General features: G+C 41.6%; 1 protein-coding gene across 1 annotated transcript; it reads right to left on the bottom strand.

The window, feature by feature from the left end:
- Positions 1–457: 457 nt before the first annotated feature.
- Positions 458–19,082, bottom strand: rgs4 (regulator of G protein signaling 4). Its single transcript, XM_084307646.1, has 5 exons — positions 18,937–19,082; positions 17,344–17,445; positions 13,386–13,450; positions 9,273–9,436; positions 458–2,544 (listed from the first exon to the last, which is right to left on the bottom strand). Exons 1-5 carry the CDS (start codon positions 18,978–18,980, stop codon positions 2,302–2,304), a joined length of 618 nt encoding a protein of 205 aa, XP_084163772.1. The 5' UTR covers positions 18,981–19,082; the 3' UTR covers positions 458–2,301.
- Positions 19,083–20,455: the final 1,373 nt, after the last annotated feature.

Below are 20,455 nucleotides of genomic sequence, written 5' to 3'. Positions count from 1 at the left end.
TGTGGGGTGCTACTATTTTAGTTTAACTTGAGTCATTTTCTAGACAAGTACTCATATAAGTAAAGTTTTATTGAAATGAAAGTACTTCTACTTGAGTAATATACAGTATGTCATTAACAGTACTTCTACTTGAGTAATATATTTCAGTAAATGTACTTCTACTTGAGTAAAGTATTTCAGTAACAGTACTTATACTTGAGTAATATATTTCAGTAACAGTACTTCTACTTGAGTAACACGTTTCAGTAAAAGTACTTCTTCTTGAGTAATATATTTCAGTAACAGTACTTCTAATTGAGTAATATATTTCAGTGAAATTACTTATACTTGAGTAACACGTTTCAGTAAAAGTACTTCTTCTTGAGTAATATATTTCAGTAACAGTACTTCTAATTGAGTAATATATTTCAGTAAAAGTACTAAAGTACAAAATAACACATCCTGCCTCCATCGGACACATCTCTTTATTCATAAATAATCACAGTAATGTCAGTTATGGATACATAACATCGATATAAATAGGATTAACAGCATGTACAATATGTAATAAATAGCTTGCCATTTCAATTGATGTGGACATTGTTTAATAATACATACATTTTACACAAAGCCATCAAACGGGTATTTTTTTTTAACAGTGGACACATTCATTTGTCCCTTTATCTTCTTCACAGACCAAACTGGGAAATATGTCTTGAACGGCAAATGTAGAAATGATTCAGTTGAATATAGAGGTCAGTGACATTATGACTTTCCATTACGTTATGCTGCACGGCTACAAGACTAGTCTATCAGCTACATGGAAGCACACTGAGCTATTCTACCACAAAGACAGCGTTTGCTATTGTTTTTTCACAGTGTGCTGTATCATACAGGCTCATGCTGCAAGTTGCCAGCAGCATGGTGTTTGATGAAGTGGATTAGTCTACAATCAAGTGGTTGAGCAACAAACAGTACACCAGTAAAAGTACTGTACTTTTTTTAGGTACTTGTACTTCACTAAGTAATTCAATTTCCGGGCACTTTGTACTTTTACAAACTAAAGAGCATATACCGGTATAATACTTTTTACTCTGCTATGCATTTATCGGAACCCATTAGTTACAAGTTACTTTTGAAGAAAACGATTTAGAAACTACAAGACGTGACGCGTGTAGATGGAGGACTTGAAAATGTGAAGCCAGCCAACTTCAAGAAGAGGACATGATCAGAGCCGGCAAGACTGGACCACTCTTTCACATGACCTTTAGAGGCCAACGGATCAAGGGTGGAACACTGAAAAACAACAACGTAATATGTTTTTTTTTTACATTTCATATTTAAGTACATTCAATAGCAAATATCTTTCTACTTTTACTTGAATGGAGGACTTTTACTTTTTACCAGAGTACTATTTCATTAAAGCAACGTGTACTTCTTCCATTACCGTATACCAACATGCCCCACCGCTGTATCGGCAAGGATACAGTATGGCCACATGGCAGTGGTACAAAAACCTATAGTCCAGGAAAAGAAACTGTAGCAGTCACACAACTGCGACGCCACAATGTGGGTTCTTGGAAAGTTTCTATTGTGTGTTTTTGTGTGTGCAAGCAGCGATCTACATGTGTGTATTCTCGCGTGCACGTGTGGGGGTGGGTGTGTGTTGCTAGATAGAAGGTAGATATTATGGGTTTTGTTTCCCCTGTGTTATGACTAGCAACATCACCTGGACGTGACTTGATAACGACAGGGTTATCGAGGGGCACAGGGAGCAGCTGTGTGGGGAATGACATGTGGCAACGGCATTGAAAGTGTACGCTGAAGCAGGTTTTTCACGATGCGCACGCTACTCGCGTGGCTCCGAGGCCTAATTGGCTCAAAAGCCCTTGATATACGCCGGCAAACACTGCAGGGAAGCGCTGTGGTAACTATGGTAATATAAAAAAGAAGGATTTTTTTTTTTTAAAGGAATGAAAATAAATAAATATAACTAATAATATATGGCTTCCACTATGTCTCTGAGTTCAGGACACATAGAACGTACAAAATGAAATACTAATCCACTTAGTTTCAAATGTATTTCCAAAAATAAACGTTTACCATTTTGTATCACAGCCACATCCCTGATAATTAAGTCTCCTCTCCGAAACAAACTCACTCAATACTACTTTCATTAACTCTACACACAGGACACGGAAAAACAAATTCTAGTCATACTTTCATGGTTTTTTTCTTCTTCTACTAGCTACGTTCTCACAATCTCAAACACCTGCAGGGTCTGTAGCGCATCCTGGAGTCGTCCGTGTTCAATCTTTGCGATTAGCCTCTATTCAATGTATGCTTGTTCTCGGAACAGTTATTTTTCTTTCCCTTCTTGTCCAGCGGAGCGGCGGCATGCGTCAGGGACAGATCCAGGATGAGTTTGGAGTGGAGGAAGCGCCTGTAGGAGTCTTTTTCCATCAAAGTGTAGATCTTCTTTTGGGCCTCGTCGAAACAGGACAAGCCTCCTCCGCTCTCAAGGTTCTGCTTGGTCTCCTCCCTGGTGGCTGAATCTAAATTGACCTGCCAAGAGGAGGAGGGGTGATATATACATTTACATTTTGTCATTTAGCTGACACTTTTATCCAAAGCGACTTAGGGCCCGCGTCCACCTGCCTCATATTTCCAGCTGAAAAAGCTGGCAGTGCGCCGGTAGTTTTGGGATGAAGCGCATCTTGTAGCGAGATGACAGAGAGAAAGAAATCTAGCGACAGCCATTGTATTTTACTGCCGCGGTTTTGCACATATAGCATATTTAATACACTTTATTGTATATTAATTATATATAGTTATTGCCTGACACCACAGATCGCCCTTTGCTTTTTATTAGTGTATTCGTGTAGTTATTAGTGTATTTGTGCGCTCATACTGCTCCTGTCTCTCTTGCGGGTAGACAGGCAGGCAGCTCCGGTGTCAGGTTACAAGCAGAGTGGTAGATATGACTGGCTGTGATTGGTTGTCTGAATATGCGCTCGGCGCACCGCTCTGAAAAGTTCAGAAAGTTTCAACTCTCTAGGCTGTGTGCGGCCGCATAGAAAAGCTGAAAGGCGCTGGAAAAAAAAGCCGACTGCAGCGCACTTCCTATAGGCGGCCGCCTGCGGCCGCATACGCTCCCTCCCCATTGGAATACATTGAAAAAAGACACGTGCGGTCATAAATATGAGGCAGGTGGATCCGCGCCCTTACAAGTTCTGTACGACAAGTCATCAGGAAGGGCACAACTCTATCAGCTCTATCAGAGTAACAATGTTCATCAAAGTGTTGAGTGCTACAGTGTAGGTTAGTTGTGCATGACAGTAAGGTTAGTTAGGGTTAGATATATTTTTTTTTTCTGAAAAAAAAATCCTTTCAGATAATGGTTGAAGAAGTGCGTCTTTAGTCAATGGCGAAAGATTGGACGGGTTTCGGCTGTCCTAACTGTGGTGGGCAGTTCATTCCACCATTGTGGGGCAAGGACTGAGAAAATGCGGCTTCTCCTTGATGACCCTCCCGGAGCTCGGATAGGAGTAGGTCTGAGACGGCCAGAAGATGCAGATGAGATATTAATATACTGTTATGCCAAATGTGGCTCTTTGTTTAGAGGATTGTTTTTGGCCCTTTGAAGGACTCTGATTGGATAGTGTAATCACTGTGGATGCCTAGACTCACTAGCCCTTGGCTAACGGGTCGAACCCTTTAGTTGACTGGTCAGCGCTGTCGCCTGTGGTCTGGGGGCTTGTAGCTTAATGCCAGCGGAAGAGTGCAAGAGCGCTTCCGCATTCTTCGCCGCGCATGCGCATGAGGTCCTTGCTTAGTTCAGACGCCCCATTCAACACGGTGAATCCCAAACTCGAAACTCCGTTAAGCTCCAGAGAGAGAGGCTGAAAACCGCCAGTTCTTGCCCGACGGATGGGAGCCGAATCGGGATCCGAGTTTTCTGATGAATAGCCCCAAAACATGGAGGTCGCGAACGGCGCCGGCTTCGCTGACCAGAGCTCTCTCAGATTCAAAATTGCAGCCTGGAACATACATGTTTCGGAACCAATGTGTAACTAGACAGTTACAATATAACATTTATATTAATTAACCCAGTTAATGCCTTAAGAGAAAGAGTCTGGTGGTCAATTACTACGGAAATGTTGTGTCTTACTAATAATAACTAATTCCGCGGTCAATATAAGTCTCTGTGATACTTTCTGAATATGATTTGGGAATGGGCAGGGTTATATTAGAAGAAAGACAGTGTAAACAATATAATTAACTCTGAATATAATAATGACGAAAAATAAACACGGTAGTGCACCTTGTTGTGTTGTGTATCCTGTTTATTTTTCGTCATTATTATATTCAGAGTTAATTATATTGTTTACACTGTCTTTCTTCTTTTTTTTTTTTTTTTTTTGTCTTTTTCCCCCTCCATTTTCCTCCGATTTTCTCCCATCCCAATGTTAGTCGTATGCCAATTCCCAGTCCCTTCCTGGTTGCTGCGCACTTATCCCCCACAGTCAGATCATCTGGGAGAGTGGAGGCTACCACGTGCTTCCTCCGACACACGTCCAGCCAATCACCGCTTCTTTTCACCTGGCAGCGCGGATTCTCATCGAGAGGGCGTAGCGTGTGGGAGGACCACACTATCCCCCTCGAGTCCTATCCGCGCTTAGCAGGCGCCCCGACCGAACTGTAGGAGTCGCTATTTACAACGACCCGGACCCACCCCGCCAGCTTCTCCCACCCTCTAATACAGCAAGTTGTATTAGTGCAGACGGCCAGCCAAGCTGGTGACAACCCCGGAGCTGTGAGCTGGATTCGAACAGGCGAATCCAGCTCACAGCTCCGGGGCTGGTGACGAACGCAATCTCCGCTCGGCCACCTAACCGCCCTACACTGTCTTTCTTCTAATATAACCCTGCCCATTCCCAAATCATATTCAGAAAGTATCACAGAGACTTATATTGACCGCGGAATTAGTTATTATTAGTAAGACACAACATTTCCGTAGTAATTGACCACCAGACTCTTTCTCTTAAGGCATTAACTGGGTTAATTAATTAATTAATATAAATGTTATATTGTAACTGTCTAGTTACACATTGGTTCCGAAACATGTATGTTCCAGGCTGCAATTTTGAATCTGAGAGAGCTCTGGTCAGCGAAGCCGGCGCCGTTCGCAACCTCCATGTTTTGGGGCTATTCATCAGAAAACTCGGATCCCGATTCGGCTCCCATCCGTCGGGCAAGAACTGGCGGTTTTCAGCCTCTCTCTCTCTGGAGCTTAACGGAGTTTCGAGTTTGGGATTCACCGTGTTGAATGGGGCGTCTGAACTAAGCGAGGACCTCATGCGCATGCGCGGCGAAGAATGCGGAAGCGCCCTTGCACTCTTCCGCTGGCATTAATAGGGATGGGAATCGAAAACCGGTTCCCGTTGGGAACCGGTTCCTAATTGGCCGATGCCTGGAACCGTGTGGCTCCTGTGACTTTCGATTCCCTTATCGCTGCCAGGTTTTTCCTACAGTTGCGCGCGTTAGCATGTAGCCATGGCAGACTCTATTTGATTCCTTAAGGGCTCGAAATTGCCTGGCTTTTGGTCATATGCTCCCGAAATGCTCCCGCTGTTTGGCTACTTCTATGTGCAGTGAAAACTACTTGAATGCTTTAGAACATGGTCATTGATTTAGTTTAGGGTGAGCTAAAATTTGCCGCGGAGCTATCGCTAGCTAACGTGAGCTAACGCTATTTAATCAAGCTCACAAAGAGAGATAAACAGCTGACAGCGGATAGTACAGGTACAAATACAATAAAACAGCGGGTGGGGACTGTTGTGTAAACATTGTACTCTTTAGTTCACATATAATAAGAGCCGGATTGTTTATTTACTAAGTCTCTACTCTGAGTCCGTCAGACAGGAAGTACCATGGTGCAACATACAAATGTGTCCGTGTAGCAACACAAGCCAATACCTACAGGACAGGGGCCCGGGGAGGGAGCTCTGTGTGTCTGTGTGTGTGTGTGTGAGACAGAAGTCAAGAGGAATAACGACTGTTATTCAATAGATTAAATTAGTTTAAGAATAAAAAAATAAATACATTTTAAGAGAATCTCAAATACATTATTTTATTTAAGTGTAGGCTATAGTTAATGTTTTATTTTTTGTATTTTTCTGACATGGTAAATGGCTGCTTTTTTATATAGCGCTTTTATCCAAAGCGCTTTACAATTTGTTCCTTACATTTTACCCAATCACTCACACATTCTCACAACTACACTTTATTTTTATTGATAAAGGATTTGCACTACAACTCGTACACCTACTGTGAATTGTACCTAAATTGCACCTCGTCCCATTTCTCCATTTCTGCCTTGCACTATATAGTATTGTATATTAGTACACTGCACAGTATTGTATATTGTATGGTAACTATGTCTATTCTGCATCGAACATTGTACATATGTCTAAACTGAACACTGTGACCTCATTTTTTTACTTCTAATTTTACTATGTTATTTTATTTCATACTTATCTTGTCTTGCACAGTCTCTGGAGCGCAACAGTAAGAAGTATTTTGTATAAAAGTATTCTGTACTTCTGTATGACAACTATTAAAGAAACTTGAAACTTGAAACAACGACGGCGCAGGCAACCATGCAAGGTGCCAACCTGCTCATCGGGAGCAGTTAGGGGTTAAGTGTCTTGCTCAAGGACACATCGACACGCTGCCCGGGAGGAGCGGGAATCGAACCGGGAACCTCCGGATTGCCAGACGACTGCTCTACCTCCCGAGCCACTGTCGCCCCTGACATGGGGGCTCAACAATAAATGACAATCAGAAATGTCAAGTTGCATGTTGTTATTCTAACCAGCTTAGTTCTGTTGCATTTCCAATTTATTTATTTAAATTATAAATTGATCAGGTATCGATAAGAGAATCGATAAAGAATCGAATCGATAAGCAGAATCGATAATGGAATCGTATCGATAAAATCCTATCAATTCCCATCCCTAGGCATTAAGCTACACGCGGTCTGGGGGGCGACACAGGTTCGATTCCTGGCTGCCCCCTGAATTTGCAACATTGGCGTCAAACGTGGGATGGCTCCACCGTGAGTGAGGCCATCGGAAGTGCCTCATGGTGTGAGGGAGCTGAGGGGGAGGCTGAAGCCTACTTGTTTGTTAAGGCATATTAACAAACACCACAGTAATATTAGACCTATAAGTTAATGTCTATTTGAAACGGGTCTAGATACTCAATGTCCAACTTTTTGGGCACGGTGGCCCACTATAAGATATAAGATTTCATATACTATTGGTATACGCAGATATGAAACCCAAGAACGCCACTGCGCACGGTAAGGTCGTCACATCCACACCACACCGGAAGTTATATCAAAACAATTATATGTATGTCAAGTTCAAGTTCAAGTTCAAGTTTCTTTATTAGTTATCATACAGAAGTACAGAATACTTTTATACAAAATGCTTCTTTCTGTTACACTCCAGAGACTGTGCTAGACAAAAAAGATAAGTATAAAATAAAATAAGTATAGCAAGTAAAAAATAGAAGTCACGTACGTAGACACAAGTGTTCAGTATGTACATATGTACTGTACAATGTTCAATGCAGAGTAGAAGTAACTGAGTTACCATACAATATACAATACAATATACTAATATACAATCTACTATATAGTGCAAAGCAGAAATGGGATGAGGTACAATTTAGGTACAATTTACAGTAAGGTGTACTGAGGTATGGGTTGTAGTGCAAATTATTTGCCAATAAATATAAAGTGTGTTTAGGTGTTCTAAAGTGTGTAGAGTGGGTGCTGCAGTGAGTTGTTTGTTTAAGTGAGTGTGTGCGTGTGGATGTGTGTGCTGTGAGTGCATTTGATGGTTGTTGCATAGTGTTATTGTTCGTTGAGCAACCTGATGGCCTGGGAATAGAAGCTTCTTCTGAGTCTTTTTGTGCTTGCCATGAGACTCCGGTATCGCTTGCCTGACCGCAGCAGTTCAAAGAGGCAGTTGTTTGGGTGGCTGGAGTCTTTGATAATTCTCTTAGCCTTACCCATGCACCGCTTGTTGTAAATGTTCTGGAGAGTGGGAAGCCCCCCTCCAATATGAGGGTCTCTGTGTGTAATGAGCCGCAGGACAATCTGTCCTGAGCTGAGGAAGGGTAGCTATGGTGTAAATCTGGGATTGTGCTTCTTATATCACCATCGTTGGTGAAAATTGGGGAATTACTTATATAGATGAATGATATTTTCTTATCTTTTCCCTCACAATTCCACCGTCTTTTTACTATTATGTACCTTACTACCATGCTACTATACTTATACTACTACCTATCATGCCAATATGTCTATACTACTATGCACTCAGACTGTAACACTCAAGTTCAACACTATTGACCAACAATGCCATTGACCCTTAGCTGCTGACTTGTTGTTCTCAATTTGTTAGTGGCTTTGGATAAAAGCGTCAGCTAAATTACTAAATGTAAATGCATGAAACAACCTTGGAATAATGAAGGTCTTCTATCTTCACCAGGGGTATAAAAAGTACCCAGAAATTATACTTAAGTGAAAGTATGGGTACCGTCTCAAAATCCTACTCAAGTAAACGTCAGAGTATCTGGCTAAAAACACACTTGAGTAAAAGTAAAAAAGTTTCTACTTTTAAATGTACTTAAGTACTAAAGAGTAAAAGTAAACACTTCTTTTTATTCCGGGGCAATGAAATGTTCCATTTCGTCCTCTTCATCACTCGTACTATCGTTTGTGGCCATCTTCTGTAGCTTGTCACTCTTACTGTCTATTCTTAGCAGGTGTTTAATAAAAGATCCCCGCTTTCTAGTCTTGCACAAGGACCAATCAGCATGGGTATAGCAGGTTCATTTTCCATTGATGGGGATTTGATTAGCTGTTTTTAAATAAAGTGCGGCCACAGGATTAATAACGTTAACGTTAGTTCGGCCAGAGAAACAAATATACTAATTAGGGTTGTTGGACCTGCGAGATGTGTACTTTGTAGGTCTGCATTTTAAATGTAAGGAGTAAAAAGTATGTTTTTTTTGTCTGAAATGTAATTGAGTAAAAGTAATACTCGAATAAAGTGCAAATCCCCCAAAACAGTACTTAAGTATTGTAACGAAGTACAATTACTCAAGTACTTTACACCCCTGGTAACACCCTTGGAATAATGAACATCTTCTATCTTCACATCAACCAATGTGATCTACTGAATTATACACAGCCAACAAATGGAAACCCTAATTACCTCATTAGGGGACTCTGCCTCGACATACTGCTGGTAGAGCTGCTTGGCTTTGGCAGCCATCATGGCAGACGGGGTCTTCTTGTACTGCTGGCAGGCGTTCCAGAACTCCATGTTCTCCTGACTGAATTCCGACCTCAGGAAGTCAGTGAAGACCTTACGACCATCTGACACAAACAGACAAGAGAGAGAACAGACAAATGAATACTATGCTAAACGATTTAGCAAGTAATACAAGCAAACATACAAACAGACAGATTGAAGAGAGACGTTGACAGATACTGATTTAGCCATTTTAGATGTTCTGAACTGTAATTTGTTGCACTGTTTCTATGCTCCATACTGACATAAATAATATTTCCTTTTTTGGGGGGGGGGGGGGGGGGGGGGTTGCTTGACAATCCCATTGTACTGCAATAAAAATTACTGGAGTGAGGTGAACAGACTGAAAACGTTATCTTATTAGATAAAACAGATGATGTGTATATGTTTCTTTTTTTTTAAACTTTTGACCAGTCAGCTGGTTCTTTTAGCGTTTATCGCTTTTTTCTGGTCAAGCATGACCGACAGAAACAGGTTGAATGGGGTATAGATTGGGGGAAAGACACTCTGAGAAAATACGGCGAGTCCGGGAGTCGAACTCGTGTACCCCAGATCCGTGACGCGCACGGTTGTCCCCGACGCCGAAATAGCGTCCGAGGTACGCGGTGAGCTACTGGAGCTCCCGTGTATATGTTTCTATTGCAGGTGTTTTCTGTTGTTGCTATGTTTTCCGTTGGGGTCATAATTTGCTGTTGAAAAAAGGTAGTGTATTGCAATATTTTGAACATTGTATCTTATTATATCGTGAACATCGTATCTTATTATATCGTGAACATTGTATCTTATTATATTGTGAACATTGTATCTTATTATATCGTGAACATCGTATCTTATTATATCGTGAACATCGTATCTTATTATATCGTGAACATTGTATCTTATTATATCGTGAACATTGTATCTTATTATATCGTGAACATCGTATCGTGGGGCCTCTGGTGATTCCCACCCCCACCGAAATGACTGATTATGGAAAATGTCACAGTCATAGATACCACTCTTTCACAGTGACACTATACAGTGCTAACGCAGGATAAACAGTGCAACTACAATAGCTACCACTGCTTACTGTATAACACACGGGATAGACACTGAGTGGTGGAGACCTCTACAGTAGCTACTGTCCCACTGTTGACGGTACTAACGCAGAATAGATATAGTTGAAGAAGAGATTTTAATCACAATGATGCTTATCTGGTTAAATAAAGGATTTGATTGATTGATAGTCCACCGCCGCCTACAACACACATGCGGGACTGACGCGGGGTGGGGGGACTGACGTGGGGTGGGGGGACTGACGTGGGGTGAGGGGGCGGATGAGGGTGGGGGGGGGCTCCTCTGTGGAGGCCACACCGACTGCAGAGCGGGAACTGGGAGGAGACTTCGCAACATCAGGGGTCATTAACCAAAGCTTTGGAATGAAGAGGGTCACGGGGGTCAAGGCCCAGATGGTTCTCAAGAGGCCATTGCTCCCATGTTGTGTCCACCAAGCCAGTTTAATACACAAGGGGGACACAAACACACACACACACACACACACACACACACACACAGAAACACACTCACCGAGACATCCACGCAGAGCTGGGCGGGTCCAGCAGGCCATCTGGGACCGCCGAGCGGTGCCTCCAGACACGTAGTACAGATCCGGACCTTGTGTGTGTGTGTGTCTCTCTCTCTCTCTCTCTCTGTGTGTGTGTGTGTCTGTGTGTCTGTGTGTCTGTGTGTATGTTCCAGTGACGTCTCCCTAACTTTCCATAAGCGTCACGGACGGGTGTCTCTCCCACTCGGTTCTCTGACACAGGGAGGGACAGGTCTCCGGGCAGATTAGCCCATAAATTATGTAGATTTAACCCTTTTAGGTGCACAATCTCACCGTCGAGACTAGAGTTTTTTCGTGGAACAAGAAACAGTCTGACGACGACGTCACAGCGTCAACGTCGAAAGCTGTTCAGAATTCAGAATTTACCCCCTAGAATTCAGGGGATGTTTATGGATAGTCTTACTATCACATGCACCATGGTGTTAAGTTCCTTTAGCTAGTAGGTGGCAAATGGCTTTAATTCCCATGCGGGGAGTCATTTTGCTTAAATGTCTGTAACGTTCCAACTACAATGGTCGCTCTCTATAGTGCGCACGAAAAAGTTACAGGGATACAGCAGGCAATACAATTAAATATGAATATAAAATTAAACAGAGAAAAATAAACGGTGTAAACAAAAGTGCAGATGAGGGTCTGTATGTCCTATCGGTCATAATATACGTTATAAGAAATATAGGTAGTTTATACTACTCGATTATGACTTACTTTACATGTATGCACCTGATCAGTATCCTAGAAAGCTGGATGTGGCAATCTAGTGCACCATTGCACCCTATATGCCATTGCAAGTTACCCATCTCTACAAATACGGTGCTTTTCTCGATGGCTCTCTCTTGCGCACAAAGCTCTGCTTAAACTGGTTCCCTCGTACCTAAGCGTGCTTCTGTGCACTAAGCAATACAAGTATGCCCTTCGTTCTCAAGCTGCTCTAAAACTGGATGTTCCCTATATGAGAACTGAATTGGGGAAAAAGGGCTTTTAAATATGCTGCTCCTTCATCCTGGAACAAGATACAGGAGGACCTAAAATTACCAGGACTGGTGACCCTCTGAGAATTTAAAGCCATTTTAAAATCCTACGAATTCAGTTCCCTCGGACAGTGCAACTGTGTTTGATAACTTGCGCCTGTTTGATAAGTTGCCTGAAATTGGATCTTGCTGTGAATGTTTTATCTGTATTTTATTGTGATGTTCTTTTTTTATGTTGAAACTTTCTGCTGCCTTGCTTGGCTCTTGAAAAAGAGATTTTAATCTCAATGATGCTTATCTGGTTAAATAAAGGATTTGATTGATTGCTTGATAGGCAATAAAGAAAATGTTATCTGAATATAATACTATGAGTAAATGTAGATTCAAGATTCAAGAGATTTATTTGTCACATACATACACGAGACACGTAGGGAAATGAAGGTGGCCATGCCTGCCTTGATTGTGCAAGAATACAAATAGAATAATAATAGAATAAAATAGAATAGATAATAAAATAGACATAATAAAAGGTACTAAGATAAAATACAATACAATGCTAAATTTATGAATTAAAGGTAATGCGTCTTATATACACTACTATACAATATACTATACAATACAGTTATGCTATATGTAACTATACTATACTAACTATAGTATACAAAAACATAGTTATGTATAGAGTAAATGTAAACAGTACACACAAGGTGCAGGTGAGGGTCTGTACCATAACCGGCATGATACGTTGTAGTCCATGCAGGTTTTGGTGGGCAGACATTCCTAATACTGTAGTTTAGAAATAAACTCAGGTCCAATCAATAACGACAATAACCAATAACGTGATTCCACTGAAACCGTTCACTTTGGTATGGGATTACATCAGTATGTGTTTGGTATGGGATTACATCTGTATGTGTTTGGTATGAGGTGTTTGGTATGGGATTACATCAGTATGTGTTTGGTATGGGATTACATCAGTATGTGTTTGGTATGGGATTATATCCGTATGTGTTTGGTATGGGATTACATCAGTATGTGTTTGGTATATGGGATTACATCAGTATGTGTTTGGTATGGGATTACATCAGTATGTGTTTGGTATGGGATTACATCAGTATCTGTTTGGTATGGTATTACATCAGTATCTGTTTGGTATGGGATTACATCCGTATCTGTTTGGTATGGGATTACATCAGTATGTGTTTGGTATGGGATTACTGTACATCAGTATGTGTTTGGTATGGGATTACATCAGTATGTGTTTGGTATGGGATTACATCAGTATGTGTTTGGTATGGGATTACATCCGTATCTGTTTGGTATGGGATTACATCCGTATCTGTTTGGTATGGGATTACATCCGTATCTGTTTGGTATGGGATTACATCCGTATCTGTTTGGTATGGGATTACATCCGTATCTGTGGGATAATGAGACGCTCACCTTCATTGGTCATCAAGTTGTTGAAGGACTCCTTCCACTTCTCTACTTCCTCTACCAGAGGAGCTCTGAAACGACAACAGTGCAGTTGGTTAGTGTCCAACGTGACGCTAGCTGGCTACCATCAGTCTACGGTTTAATACAGTGACGTTGATATAGTAAAGCCATGTTTATCTGAAGCGCAGATTCCTGAACGGCCCCAGTCTACAGAACAGGCGTAACACATGAGCGAAACATTTCTGCTGTACATTTCGGTGTATAATTGTTCCAATTGCATTTTCTTTAATCCACTTTTTCTCCTCCTATTTTTCTGTATTTTCCTCCCATCCCAATTTAGTCGTTATGCCAATTCCCCCCTCCCCTTCCTGGTCGTTGCGCGCATGTGCCCCCCACTGGTCGGTCTAGGGAGCCCTGAAGTCTATCACATGCTTCCTCCGATACATAGGAGACAGCCAGCAGCCTCTTTTCACCTGGCAGCGAGGACTCTCATTGGTGAAGTGTAACGCGTGGGAGGTCACACTACCCTCACCATCTCCCTCCCTCGCTGTGCAGGCGCCCTGACCGACCTGTAGGAGTCGCTGTTTACAACGACCAGATTACCACCCACCGGCTTCCCTCCCGCTGACACTGCCAATTGTGCCAGTATGACGGGCGGTCAAGCCGGAGGCACCGCTGACAGCCGGATTCGATACCAGTGTCTCTGCGGTGGTAGACAGACGCTTAGTCCGCTGTGCTACCCGACCGCCCTTTCCAATTGCACATGCAACCCAAAGCAGAGGATGAAATAAAAATATGAAAATAATAATAATACAATAAAAAAGCTTCCACTTCAATCCGTTTCACCTCATGTAATTATTTATTGTAAAATGGTAAATCATCATCATCATTAGGTGGCTTCTTCGTTCCGAAGGTTGCCTATCACTCTCCAACCCATTCTGTCCCCACTTCTTCTCTCCAACTCCGTGACTCCGCCTCTCACTCCACTCCAATCACAGACATCGTCTACCCAGCCTCTTCTTGGTCTTCCACTTCCTCTCTTTCCATCCACCTTCCCCATCACCACCTTCTTGAACATCTCCCCGCTGGATCCTCTCAGAACATGCCCGCACAACTCCATCTTTCTCTTTTTCAACCTCTCCAGCAGCTGTCCTCCTTGCATATCCGCTCTTCTCAGTACCTCCTCATTCTTGATCTTATCCTTCCATGTTATCTTCAGCATCTTCCTCAGTGTCCACATTTCAAAAGAGTCTATCATCCTCTTTGCCTCTTCATTCAGCGTCCATGCTTCTGCTCCGTATGAAAAGACTGACATAACATACGTTTCCAAAATCCTGGTCTTCGTTTTCCAACTTATGTTTCTTCTCAATAATTCTTTATGGTTCCAGAATGCGCCCTTTGCAATTCCGGTTCTTCTCTTAATGTCCATGTTAGCTCTTCCACCTTCACTGATCCAGCTTCCAAGGTACATGTACTCCTTCACTTGTTCAAGTTTTTCTCCATCCACCTGTATTTTACAAACAGTTCCTGGTGTTTTTTCAATGATCATTACTTTAGTTTTCTTTGTGTTTAGTGACATTCCATAGTTTTTGCATTCGACATTCAGCTTATTCATCATGTCCTGTAGATCTTCTTGACAGTTACAGACTATAGCAGTGTCATCCGCGTATCTTATATTGGTGATGTTCTCTTCGCCAAGTTTTACTCCTTTCCCTCCTCTCAGACCTTTTTTCATCAGTGATTCACTGTACATATTAAAGAGTACAGGGGACAAGATGCATCCTTGTCTTACACCCTTCTCCACCGGGAAGTCTCTTGATTTCTCCTTTCCTATTCTAACATTAGCCTTCTGCCTCCAGTATAAGTTGGCAATTATTCTTCGGTCAGAAACTGGTATTTTGAATTATTCCATTGTTCTCATCAATGTTGTATGTTCAACTCTGTCGAAGGCCTTCGTGAAATCGATGAAGCAAATATACAGCTTCTTCTGTTGGTCTATCGATTTTTCACCAATGATTCTGAGTTGGCAGATTGCATCTCTTGTTCCTTTTCCTTTGCGAAAGCCCATTTGGCTATCCGAGAGCTGATGTTCAATTATGGGTTCTATTCTGTTCTTGATGATTTTCAGGAGTACTTTTGATGCATGAGATATCAAACTGATAGTCCTGTAATTGTTGCATTCTGTGGCTCTTCCGGTCTTTGGGATCGGAATGAACATTGATTTTAGGAAATCATTTGGAATATTTCCTGAGTTATAGATGTTGTTTACCAGTTTCACAAGGAGCTCGATGCATCGGTCACCAGAGTTCTTAATCAGTTCAGCAGGGATCTCATCCTCGCCGGGCGATCTGTCCGTGGCCAGTGACTTCACAGCCTCTTCAACTTCTTTTTTCGTGATCTGGACTTTTTCTATCTCTTCTAGACTAATTCCTGTGTCTGATGTTCTGTTCTGGTCTTTGTATAGTGTTTCCACATACTCTGCCCATCTATTGATTATTTCCTTCTCGTCAAGGAGCAGTTTTCCTTCTTTGTCTCTGACACCTTGGGTTGTTTTTTTCCTCTTCCTTGTTAGTTGTTGGATCTTGTTGTACATGAGAGGGTTGTGCTTCTTGTCTAGATCTTCAATTGCCTTGCATTTTTCTTTGTAATACTTCTCTTTTGCATCTCTACACATCTTCTGTACTTTTCGTTTTGCTCTGTTGTATTCAGTTTTTCTGTCTGCATTCTTCATGTCTGCTCTCTTTTTCATCTCATCCAGAATGTCTTTCGTCATCCACTCTTGTTTCTCAACTTTTTCTGGTTTACCACAGATTATGTCTGCAACGCTTCCCAGTTTTTCTTTCAGTTTTGTCCATAGTTCTTGTGGATCTTCAATATCTGCTAACTCTCTATTTTCTAATGTTTTGTTCACTTCGTTAATGTATTGTCTCTTCATGGTTTCTCCTTTCAGACTCTTCACATCCCATCTTTTGTGTGTCGTTTTCTTTTTCTTGATGGTTTTCAGTTTGATCTTCATTTTCATCACTACTGGAATATGATCTGAACCACAGTCTGCATTTATATACTGTAGCAGCTTTTATCCAAAGCGCTTTACAACTTGTTCCTCACATTTGACCCATTCACTCACACATTCACACACAACGACGGTGGAGGCAACCGTGCAAGGTGCCAACCTGCTCATCGGGAGCAATTAGGGGTTAAGTGTTAAGTGAAGTGCTCAAGGACACTTCGACACGCTGCCCGGGAGGAGGGGGAATCAAACCCGGGAACCTCCGGATTACCAGACGACCGCTCTACCTCCTGAGCCACTGTTTGTGCGGCTGCTCCTGTCGTGGACATTATCTCATAAATATCCTCTCATACTCTCGTCATAACGGCATAAACCAGTTCAGCGTTGCCGGCAGAATCTAACAGTACCAGTCTCGCTCTCTCGTCTGATAGTTGCACAACAACCCTGGCAATAAACCCATATGCTCCCCTCCACCTGCTTTCATCACCATAGACACCTTAATAATCATTAACTATGTTATATCGATGGCCCCCTCGGGTACCTTTGAAGATGTGATTAAACGACAGGTCCGATTCAAATCACATCCACATAATACAACCTGTTGACAGTACCCTGTGTGTTGATGGGGAACATTAATTGTACCGCTTGATGAAAACTGTTTTCAGTTTTCCCCAGTACTTAAAAATGTTACTTTGTGCCTGAATCGCTCCCTTTAGCAGAATTGATGATATTTGTATAAACTGATGTAATTTTTAAGACGTTATCTGGTGTTATATCCCATTATGTATCATACGTGTTACATGTGGATAGGCTACTGTGTATTTTGTGTGCTTCTTATTTTCTTTAACCCTCCGAAGAGTAGTCGATTAGTCAGTAGTGGATCTCGAATAAACAAACGATCAATTTGATAAAAATTAAAGAGAACATATTAAAATATGAATGAATGCTGCTGACCTCTTGGCTGCAGTGGTCTTCTCCTTCAGATTCTTCTGGTCCACTGACTGCAGATCAGGCTTCTGGAGCAGGAAGCCGATCTTGTGCTTGATGTCTTTAGCACTGGGGGGAAGGACGGTGAGAATACAGTAAGAAATACTGTAGTCATATGAAGATGATATAGTTATATGTAGGTACAATACTCGGCGTGTACAGAGTAACTTGCGTAAACATGTGAAGATAATAGTCATGTGTAGCCTACTGTAGGTACCTGGCGTGTGCACATACTGTATTACCATGCTGAAAGATATGAAGATACAATAGTTATATGTATAGGTACCCAGCATGTACACATATTAACCTGCTGGAACATATGAAGATACAATTTTTATATGTAGGTACCTGGCATATAATACATACTGTATTACCATGCTGGAACATATGAAGATAAAATAGTTATATATGTAGGTACCCAGCATGTACACATATTAACCTGCTGGAACATATGAAGATACAATTGTTATATGTAGGTACCTGGCATATAATACATACTGTATTACCATGCTGGAACATATGAAGATAACATAGTTATATATGTAGGTACCTAGCGAGTATACATATTAACCTGCTGGAGGTTGGAAGTGAGGTTTTCACGTAACTTTTTAAAGCCTCTAACATGGAATCATTAGTCACTTTGGCACAAATGGCACTCTTGTCTTCCAAATAGAATATGTACATGTGTAATTCAAAATGTAATTATAAATTATGAAATGTCATCAGTAGTACACATACTGTAACAGCAGAGCGTCCGATGGGTATATATAGGACCGATCCCCCAGACCATGGGGTCAACCTGTCGCTCGGCCCAAGTCAGTCTTACCTGACCAAAGATTTTTCTTATTTTTTTTTATTTTTTTAAGATTTTTCGCTTTATTCTACTGGGCAGTCCAGTAGAGAAAAAGAGAGAGAGAGAGAGAGAGAGAGAGAGAGAGAGAGAGAGAGAGAGAGAGAGAGAGAGAGAGAGACAGAGTGGGGGGAAGACATTCGACAAATAACTACGGGTTCGGGAATCGAACCCGGGTCGGCCGTGCCGCGACTCAGCACGTTATGTGGTTTGCCACTGGGGCACCCCTGATTTTTCTTAGTTTTAACCTTTTATCAATCAATCAATCAAATCATTTATTTAACCAGATAAGCATCATTGAGATTAAAATCTCTTTTTCAAGAGCGATCTGGCCAAGCAAGGCAGCAGAGAGTTTCAACATAAAAAAGAACATCACGATAAAATACAGATAAAACATTCACAGCAAGCTCCAATTTCAGGCAAGTTATCAAACAGGCAAGTTATCAAACACAGTTGCACTGTCCGAGGGAACTGAATTCGTAGGATTTTAAAATGGCTTTAAATTCTCCGAGGGTGACCAGTCCTGGTAATTTTAGGTCCTCTTTTTATACATACCTTGTTTTATCCCCTTTTTTGGTATGTTTTTATGCCTTGTTTTTTAATTGCCTATGTTTTTAAAGCCTTTTTATTTTTTATTTTGTAGCGCTGTACATTTTCCAAATTTAAAGCGCATTACAAATTAAATGTATTATTATTATTATTATTATTACCTCTTCAAGCAGGTAGCAGGGAGCGTCGCCAATCCTCTGCACATGTTCGGGCAGATAGATCCAGATGAAGAGGGTGGAAAAGGTGCAGAGCCGCACTTGTGTGGATGATGACCGGATAGTGGTGAGATACAGTACTGTACCAGAAGTCTCAGCCAGCAAGCAGTGTGTGTGTCTCCTCCCTCTCTCTAGTCGGGCTTTATACCACAAGAGCCCTTGCATAGGGAGGACTGGCCAATCACAGCAGATTCTGCCTGTGTGTGGATGTGTGTGCGTGTGTGTGTGTGTGTGTGTGTGTGTGTGTGTGTGTGTGTGTGTGTGTGTGTGTGTGTGTGTGTGTGTGTGTGTGTGTGTGTGTGTGTGTGTGTGTGTGTGTGTGTGTGTGTGTGTGTGTGTGTGTTTGTTTTTCTATCCTGCTGGGGACCATGACCTGACATAGTACTCACGCCGTGGGGACCCATTTTTCCCACGGGCACAAGCATTGCAATCAATAGAAAATAGCTTGCTGATATGCCTGCTAAAAAAAATTATAATAAAATGGTCCCCTGGAAGTACATTTTCAAGACTTTGTGTGTGCCCTTGTGGTTACACACGGTATTGCGGTGTGTGAGTTTGCTTGGCGGGGTCGGTTTCCTGAATCTGTGTGTGTGTGCCCTTGTGGTTACACACGGTATTGCGTGTGTGCGCTCTTGTGGTTAAACACGGTAATGCGGTGTGTGTGTGTGTAAGTGTGTGTAATCATATAATCTATGACTGTTAGTTCAACCTCCACAACATTTGGTCATTTGTGCACATAGTAGCACTATAAAAACAATAGTCCTCATTTCATTGCACTGTAAATTAAATTACTGTATTCAAAGGATTGAACATTTTATTAACAGATTGCAGAATGGGTACAATACAGTACGGCTCAATACACACAATTGTTAACACATTCAGGGCCATTGGGGGCCGTCTAATATCACTCTAGACGGCCAGCATTTCAAAATAGACTTGCATAGTTTGTGAGGCGGTTTGTAGAGCTAAATCTATACTTTATAGGATTGCCAGCTGTCCATTCTCATTGTCAATTGAGACCATAAACCGTCCCTTCAAAATGGCTTAAAGAATTTTTTTTTCATCAATACGTTCTCATTTTCAGTGATGGGCAAGCTACTTGGAAAATGTAGCAAGCTACACTACAAGTTACTCTCGATTAAATATAGCTCAACTACAATGGAAGCTATCCCCAGAGAAATGTAGCAAGCTACACTACAAGAACATGGCAAAAATAGCTAGCTACATCGGCACTACTTTTTTTTTTTTTTTTACTTCATGATCAAGTTTCCACCAAACAAATAGGCAGGCAAAAAATTCTCAGTTTGATTGTTTATTATAAAACTGAAACAAGCCCTCATCTGGCTTTTTGTGTCATCCTTTTAACATGAACTTGTATTATGTACAAAATCCAGGAAGGCAAGTTTAGCTGGGTGCAGCCTCTACAAAAGAAAAGAAAGAGACCATTTGGTTTTATCAGTTTTTA

Source organism: Notolepis coatsorum (genome assembly GCF_963971535.1).
Source record: "Notolepis coatsorum genome assembly, chromosome: 2".
In the NCBI taxonomy this organism is placed as follows: Eukaryota; Metazoa; Chordata; class Actinopteri; order Aulopiformes; family Paralepididae; genus Notolepis; species Notolepis coatsorum.
This window is presented reverse-complemented; position numbering and strand designations above follow the sequence as displayed.